General features: G+C 30.9%; 1 protein-coding gene across 1 annotated transcript; it reads right to left on the bottom strand.

Moving 5' to 3' along the window:
- Positions 1–1,509: 1,509 nt before the first annotated feature.
- On the bottom strand, positions 1,510–2,127 carry LOC132172809 (ethylene-responsive transcription factor 1B-like). The gene has a single exon (XM_059584379.1). It carries the CDS (start codon positions 2,125–2,127, stop codon positions 1,510–1,512), a length of 618 nt encoding a protein of 205 aa, XP_059440362.1.
- Positions 2,128–9,206: the final 7,079 nt, after the last annotated feature.

The raw sequence follows: 9,206 nt of genomic DNA, 5'->3' as shown, positions 1-9,206 counted from the left end.
TTCTTATTTTTTATTAATTTGTTTTATAAATTTTTTTCTTAAGTTTAAAATAATATTTTATTATTATTTTTATTGATGAGATATGTGTCTCATTTGTGGCCATAAGATTTCTGAAAAGAAATATTTGCATAAACTGGATATTCTCCAGTCCATAATGAACTGGAAAAGATCTTATTCCTGTCTGATATGGACAAAACACAAATATGTCAAGGTGGCTTTAATTGTGCGGTCCAAAATAACATTGACAGCTCTTTCTTTCTTTCTTTTTTTTTTTTCTTGAGAAAAGTAAACATATATATATATATATATATATATATATATATATATATTGGGTTTAACTTAAAAAATCGAACTAGTGACCCTTATCTATACTTTTCAACCACAACAAAATTTATAATTATTTTTACTAAACATTCGATTAAAATAATGTCTTTCTAAATTATTGGAAAATTGTAATATATTTTTTGTCTCACAAAAAAAAAATTAAAAATGCTCATACAAACCAATTTTTAAAATTGACATATGTTGTTGATGCTATTAAAAAAAATGTGTTTTTTTTAACCGTTAAGGACAAATGTCTAGTTTATAGGAAATTTCTTAGGAAATTTTTGTCTTAATATTATGAAAGAAAATATATAAGAAGCACATATTATTAAAAAAAATATATGTGTTTTTCACATGTTAAAAGACATATTAAGCTTTTAGTGACGGGATTTAATAAATTTTCTTACAACCCAATTTATCAAAAAAAATTTGTCCAAATGTAAATATACAAAAACCTTTAGTTAGGCCCTTTTTTTTTTTTTTGTAACCAATGGCATTGCAGATATTTGGCTGCAATCCTTGGCGACAAAAATAGGTGGAAACTGCCGAAGAAAATAGAAGTTAATTACATGTATTATCCATCAAGCTCTGAATAATGAAGACTTTCTGTGGACAAAAAGGAAAGAAAAAAAGAAAAAGAAAAAGAAGATAGTGACAGCCGTTGCAATCCGAGGTCCCACTTAATAATGGAAGTTGAATCCTCCATCATCGCAAAAATTTACAAAAGAAACTATTTAAGATTGATGATCCAAGAAGATGGTCATTTTTCTGAATGAGAATTTTCAACAATTTGTTATTTAGATTGCAGAAAACAAATGTGAAATTTTTTTCATAAGATTTACATGTCTAAGCAAATGGACGAACAATCCAAACACATGATACAACAAGGTGGTCATGTTTCAGAATTAAAATTTTCAATAATTTGTTATTCGGATTATCGGACAACAAATATAGAAATTTTTTATAAGATTTACATGTTTAAGTAAGTGGATGAACAACCCATAATTTACTTAGCCAAATGAGCGTACATCATTTTAATTCTCTCACATTTACCATTTGAATCATTAGCGATCCAAATAGTGATATTTATGAAATCTCTTTACCATTTCCCCCCACCTCCAGAAGAGAATGCAAAGTACAGTAAAGAGATGATGGTAAAAAGTTGATGTTGGGGACAGTGCTGATTCACCAAGGACCAACACTCTCAGATATACTCAAAAGCTCCTCCAAATAGTCTGCCCCTAAATCCTCAAACACAACCACATTTTCCACCCTCTCCTCCTCCTCTTTCTTCTTCTTACACTCTGACTTCCTCTTCATAGAGTGCCTCCTTTTCAACTCCAAAACCGGCGAGCTCCCCTCCTCATAACCATACTTCATCTCGTGAAGCGACTTGTAAACTATCTCGGCCGGAAAATTGAGAACCGCCAACGAACCCCGCAGCGCAAATGCAGCTTGATCGTAGGCCAAAGCTGCGGCCTCGGCCGTGTCAAAAGTACCTAGCCACACTCTCACTCCACTCTTCGAAGAATCTCGAATCTCAGCAGCAAATTTTCCCGAAGGCCGCCGCCGAACCCCTCGATAGGAAACTTCTCCCTTCGTGGGCTCTTCCTCTTCAATGTTGGCTCTCGAATTCACCTTTTCATGGTCCTTGGCCAAGACCCCAAAGAGAAGTATTTCTTGGGAGTCATTTTTATTGAAGGGAAGGGATTGGTTTTCGAAATTGTACATGGAATTGGTGGCGAATGAGGAAGACGAGGAGGAGAAATCGGAAAATGGGTGATGAATGAATGAAGAATCCATGGTGAAATTGATCATGCAGAAAATATTTGAAAGGATGGGGGGTTTATATAGGCACAAAGGGAGGGAAATTGACAGGTTTAAATAATGAGGAGGAGGAAAGATACAAAGTGGGTGGTGAGGATGGAAAGAGGGCAGAAGTACATGAAAATTGGAGTGCCATTACAAAAAAATGTCGTAATTTGTGGGCCATAGGGAGTGTTAGATGCACGTGAGTCAAAGGATCTTAGGGCATGGCGGGTAGGGCTGTTAAGTGAGCGAAGCGTCTCGCGAGCAAGCTCGGGCTCGGCTCGCATAAGCTCGGCTCGTGCTCGACTCGAATATTAAGTGAAGCACTTCGTGAACACAAATCTTAGCTCGAATATTAAACGAAGCAAGCTCGGCTCGACTCGGCTAACTCGTGAGCAGCTCGTGAGCTCGGCTCGTATAAGGCTCGCCTCGCTTATTAAGCTCGGCTCGTATATTTTTTATTAAGTAACAAATAATAATATATAATCAATATTACTCATTCACTCAATAATAACAAATATATTATATATACCTTTGTTTTTTTTTAGTTATTTATGTATATGTGTGTATATATATAATATATATAATATATGTATATATTAATATAAAAACATATAAGAGCCGAGCTGTACCAATGGGATGATTTTTGTAATAATCTAATACACTTAAATTACAAAATAAAATAAATAAAAAAAAAAAAAAAGTCGAGCTCGAGCTCGAGCCCGAGCAAAATAGACGAGCTTGAGCTCGAGCTCGAACAGGGTTCTAATCCTGTCGAGCCGAGCTCGAGCAGCAAAGTCGGGCTCGGCTCGAGCTCAAGCTTGGGCCAAAAATAAACGAGCCGAGCCTGAACAGCCAAAGCTCGCCCAAGCTCAGCTCGTTTACACCCCTAATGGCGGGTAGGTCAGGCGAGCATTTCAGTGTGATGTCAGCATAATTATGATTCCACGTTCCCATTGTCCACTTGCAGTGGGCAAACTCTTAAGCCGGTTTTGTCCTTGTCATCTCCCAATCTGTGGTGATTGTTACAACTGATAAGTCACGGCCGCCTATTAATTGCCAACTGAAATTCCTCTAGTAGTACTTAACTCACTCTAATGAGTGATGAGTATTATTTTTTACATATTTTAATTATTTTACTAATTTAAGAATTTAAATATGAATTTATTAAAAACTCAAAAATATTAAATGACATTTGTTAGTTATTAGAATATGTGAAAGAAAATTTTCTCCAAATCAATTTAGAGAAAATTTGTGATAATAATTTGAAAATAATTTGTATCCTTAATTGCCAATATGAAGTTGACACTACAATGGAAAAGTCCCAGGTTAGAAATTAACTCATTACAATAATAATAATAATAATAATAATAATAATAATATAAAGCACTAAAAGAAATGCCGGCAAAAAAATCTGGCCGGTATTTGTGTCGCCCGCAAATAATGTGTTGGGATAAATAAAAGATGATGCATAAATTCACTACCAAGAAATGATAAGCTTATAAATAAATTTTATAAAAAAACTTTTACAACATAATGTGGCACAATATGATTAGGTTTCTCAAAAGTTGAATTTCTCTCATTTCCAATCATGTTGTAAATTTTTTTTTTTTTTGTAAAATTTGTTTGTAAGCCTAGCATTCCTCTTATTTTAAAGTAAAATAATCAATTCAAGTAAACTGTTTATCTTGACTTAAAAAATAAAAATAAAAAATTGAACCGGTTTATCTTATCATTTTATTCTCACGCACGCATTGAGAGACATAAGATTTATCTGAGTAATTCTAAATGGCCTTCTTGTATCTTACTAAAAATAATGTGACTATTAAAATCACTCTTGGATCAAAACTGAATAATGATCAATTACAAGCTTAATAATGATTTTAATAGTTACATCATTCTTATTAAAACATAAATAAAATACAAATAAGCCTCTTAAAATTACTCATTTTATCAGCCTGCTGCATAAACAAGAGAAACATTAACTAAATTACAAAATAATAATAAAAAAAAATTAATTAATAAATAATAAATAATAATATTTGCGCAGCCAGTAGGAGCTCAGAGCTCTGTGGCCCATCAACTTTTGACCACCTTGGTGTACTCCAAAGCCCAAAACAACACGTGGTCGAATAATGTAATAAATTTAATAATAGACCATGTTAGACTCACTCTCACTCACTCAACTCAATTTTTGTTTTTTTTAAGGGTTAAATATCTAATACTTTTGGAGTTTAAGAACTTTATTTTTACTTCTTTAGAGTTTTATTTTTATCACATGACCCCTATGGAGTTTTGATAAAGGATCAACTTAGTTCATCCGTTAGTTGACCGTTAAGACTGACAAGTGAACCAATCAGATGTTGACATGTGGCACCTATTTATTTATTTATTTATTTTTAATTAAAAAAATGAATTTTTTTTAAATAAAAAAGAAAAAAAGAAAAAAGAAAAGGAAAAATCGGCCACCCCCAAATGGCCTCCAATTTTTTTCCTTTTCTTTTTTCTTTTTTTTTTTAAAAAAAATAAAAAATAAATAGGTGCCACATGTCCACATCTGATTGGTTCACGTGTCAGTCTTAACGGTCAACTAATGGTCAACTAATGGATGGACTAAGTTGGTCATTTATCAAAACCCCAGGGGGTACTGTGATAAAAATGAAACCTCAGGGGGTAAAAATAAAGTTCTTAAACCCATGGGGTATTAGGTATTTAACCTTTTTTTTTAATTATTATTATTCTCCTTAAAAAAGAAAAAAAGAAACAAAAATGTATTATAAATTTATAATATATAGAATGGTCCATACTTTTTTTTTTTTTTAATTATAGAATGGTCCATACTTGTTTGACTGATCTCATCCTTACAAATGTGCATGAACCTGTAAATATCATTCATACAAGTTGCATATTTTCTTTTTTCTTTTTTTGTTTGTTTGTAAAAATACAAGTTGCATATCTTTTCTCTTCAATATATATATATATATTGGAGTCTCAACTCAATATTTTTAACGTGACAAATTATTGGTTTTTCTACTTTTTTTTCTTTTTCATGTAATGATTACTTTCTTCGTCGTCAAAAGCTGTCTGGTTAGGCATATGGTTCTAGAAATGGTTTTTTCTTGCATTTTCTTTTTTTATTAGACAGAGAATGCAAAAAAACTTACTCAATTTTAGTCTTTTTGTTGAGGCACACAAAAAAGTATAAACTCTTCATATATAGCTTGTGAGAGAATGCTTCATAGCTGGAGAAATAACCAATTAGATATGCATGTCGAGCACAAAACAAATTTAGATGTGCCTTGTTCGACCTACAGTGTAATTTGTGTTCGCGTGTTAGGTCCGAGTCATATCAAGACATATGTGTAAAATTATATAGGTCAATTTTACCTTGATTCATTTAATTAAACGGGTCAAACTTCTTAACTTTAACCCTCTAATTCCGTATTGGGTTCATGTCGGATTTCCATGTTATGTCAAAATTACTTGTTATTATGCCGCGTGTTAGGTTCGGGTCGTGTTAAAACATAGGTATAAAACTATATAATTAGCTCAATCATAACTCGATCCATTTAATTAAATGAGTTAGACTCCTTAACCTAACTCTTTAATTTCATGTTGAGTTCGTGTATAAAAATTTACGAGTTCTAGTGCAAACCCAAAAAGATTGGATTAATTATCTCCGCTTCGTTTGAAATGGAGATGAGTTATTTCACAATTTTTATTTTATTTTATTTTATTGCTTACATAATGTCAGGTACCTAACATATTACAACATTATTTAAAAATATTAAATGATGATTATGATGGTCATTTACACAATTAGATAAATATATTATTTTATTAATGCTTGGGCCCATTTTCATAGAAATTTATTGTTGTGTCCATTTAATGGATTCTCTTCTAAATTGGGTTTCTTTTAGGAGATACGATAAGGGCTCAACTGAAACCTATCTAATACTCAATTTTTATGGACATATGTTTTGATTTTTGTCTGTTTTTAAAATTTTTAATTTTAAATCTAACACAATTCTTATGTGGTTTTGTGCCACTAAATAAAAGCTAAGTCTTAGATGAGGCTCAGTTGAATCCTTATCATATCTCTTTTTTTAGTTATCTATTTATGAATTGAGATATGATAGGGGCTCAACTGAGCCCCATCTAAGATCCAACTTTTGTAGATATATGTTTTGATTTTTATCACTTTTTTGAAATTTCAATTTTGAACTTGACACAATTCTTATGTAACTTTGTAACTAAAAGTTGGGTCTTAGATGGAGCTCAGTTGAACCATTATCATATCTCTTATGAATTTTACAATAATTAGAAATATTTTGCTTATTATAATTTTTTTTTTTTTTTTCCTTTTTCTATTTGTGAAGTTATACGTGTCATGTAGACTCATCCCCTGAATCTAGCACACAAACCACATATTGGGTGTTTACCATTGATGATGGCATGATCAATTTATTAATGAATATAATATAGTTAACATCACTCATCGTTTTAAAGTAATATTATTATTATTAAAGTTGGCTTTGAACTCTTACCTAAATATTGCAACTGGCTAAGCGTCTGGGAGGTTATTTGCAAATTGGATGCTTTTGACCTAATGATTGTAAATTTGCATTAGATCCCATCTAAAGAGAGAAAGAGAGGGGTAAATAGACCTGCTCTATTTATACATTTTTGTCAATTTTTATGTATTTTTTTAAAAAAATTAGTCATTAAATTTGTAACATTCACACGTGAATTTTACATATTCAATAATTATTTTTAAATATATATATATATACCGAGAGGAACGACCATAAGAACGAGCGTTTAAGTAGCAAGAGATGATGACTGATGAGTGGGGTGAATAAATTACCCAAGGATATGAGATTAGTAGTAGTTGGTCACTTGGAAACTGGTAAAACTTCCAGAATCAATTTTAATGTCTTCCCAATTAATTACCAAGGTTTTTTTTTTTTTTTTTAAGGAAATTCTTTCATCTTCATTCCATAATAAGAGATCCAAAGTATAAAGCTCTTATAAATAAATATAGCCAAAAACTATAAAAAGTAAAAGTACAACATCGTAGATACACTGAAAATTTAACAATAAAAAATGTATCTACCTCTTCTAATCCAACCCATGTGCACACTTTATTTAAAGGGTAAATCTTATCTTATCTTATCTTTAAAGAAAAAAAGCTTTATTAACTCGGTTGTGAGACAAACCCCTCAGACTGAAATTATCCCTCAGCTCAATGGTCAAGATAAAACAACAAAACAAGAATAAAATTAATTAACAAGTTTAATAAAAATTGTGTTCAAAAGTCTTTTTTGTTTGAGATGAATGTGGGGGCAGTAAAGTGGGCTACCCTTTTTACTTTTGGATCCAACACTCCTTTCCTTTTTCACTATACACCATGTTTCATATATTTTATGTGGCAATGATTTTTTTTTTTTTTTTTGTGTGTGGATGATATGAAAGTAGAAGAAGAAATAGGAGATTTTTAACGGCTAAGATCCAAAAAAAACATAAGCCAAGGTTTGACTGCTCGTCCAAATCGGCCACGAGTGGTTCAGGATACGCGACTATGATTTTTATTGAGAGAGGTTGGCCACAAATAAGTTAGTTTTAGCAGTATGCAAACCACTGCTATAAGCCCCATAAAACAAATTTCATTTCTCAATCACTTTAATGCTTATGTGACGTGATTTTTTATAACAATTGATATATAAAAATTGATTTTTTAGTTGAAAGACAACGCCACATTGGCATTGGGAGATGGGACCACGTTGGGGCGAGGGTAATGAATAGAATTGTTCGAACCATTGATCTCTCCCTCCCGGCGGTCTCTCTCCGACATTCTCTCCCTCTTCGTCGATATATATATATATATATAATGTTTTTAATTTTTTTAATTGTTTAAATTATATTAATGTTTTACCATTTATTTCAAATTATATATTAATTCATATATATTGTGTAAATGTTATAAAAATAAAAAATAAAAAAATAAAAACAAGAAAGAAAAAAATATAACCTAGATTTATTTTGTTTAGGGGCCCCTAGCTACCAATTGTGCATTTAAATTTGGACTAGTCTTAATTTATGTTAGGTTTTGTAAATTTAGCTTATGTAAGTGTTAGAAAAATTAAATGTAACTTGTAAAAAACAAAAAAATAACAAGTAACATAGCTAAATTTTAAAAATTTAGGGTCTCCTATTAACCAAGTGTATTTAATTTAGACTAGCTAGTCTTGATTTAGTTTATTAGGTTTTGCAAATTTAGCTTATGTAATTGTTAGACAAATTTTAACAACTAAAAACAAGTGACATAGCTATATGTTTTCAATTTACGGTCCCTTAGCAACCAAGTGCATTTAATTTGGATTAGCTAGTCTTAATTTAGTTTACTAGCTAGGTTTTGCAAATTTAGCTTATGTAATTATTAGAATTTAAAAAAATTAAAAATAAATAAATAAATAAATAAATAACAAGTGGCATAGCTATATGTCACTTAAATTTAGGGTCCCCTAGCAACCTAGTGCATTTAATTTAGACTAGCTAGTCTTAATTTAGTTTATTAGCTAGGTTTTGCAAATTTACCTTATGTAATTGTTAGATTTTTTTTAAAAAAAAAAAGTAACATAGCTATATGTCACTTAAATTTAGGGTCCCCTAGCAACCAAGTGCATTTAATTTGGACTAGCTAGTCTTAATTTAGTTTATTAGCTAAGTTTTGCAAATTTATCTTATGTAATTGTTAGAAAAATTTTAAAACTTGTAAAAAAAAAAAAAAAACATAATGTAGATATAATTTTTTAATTTATGGTCCCCTATCTACCAAGTGCATTTAAGTTTATGATAATTATTTTAGGTTCCCTATGGGCCCTACCATTAATGCATGAAGTGTATGTGTTTAGGTAATTCTTATATATTATTTGTTTCTACTCTACGTAGTAACACTATGGAAAATAGTTGGATGAAGAAGTCTAGGAGTACGAAGGAATACAGAGACGGATGTAGATTGTTTGTGGACTTCGCAGTTAGGAACTGTGACACTCTAAACAAACTTATTGTGT

This window comes from Corylus avellana, chromosome ca2 (assembly GCF_901000735.1).
Source record: "Corylus avellana chromosome ca2, CavTom2PMs-1.0".
In the NCBI taxonomy this organism is placed as follows: Eukaryota; Viridiplantae; Streptophyta; class Magnoliopsida; order Fagales; family Betulaceae; genus Corylus; species Corylus avellana.
The sequence above is the reverse complement of the archived record's forward strand: the minus strand, read 5'-3'. Positions and strand labels throughout refer to the sequence as shown.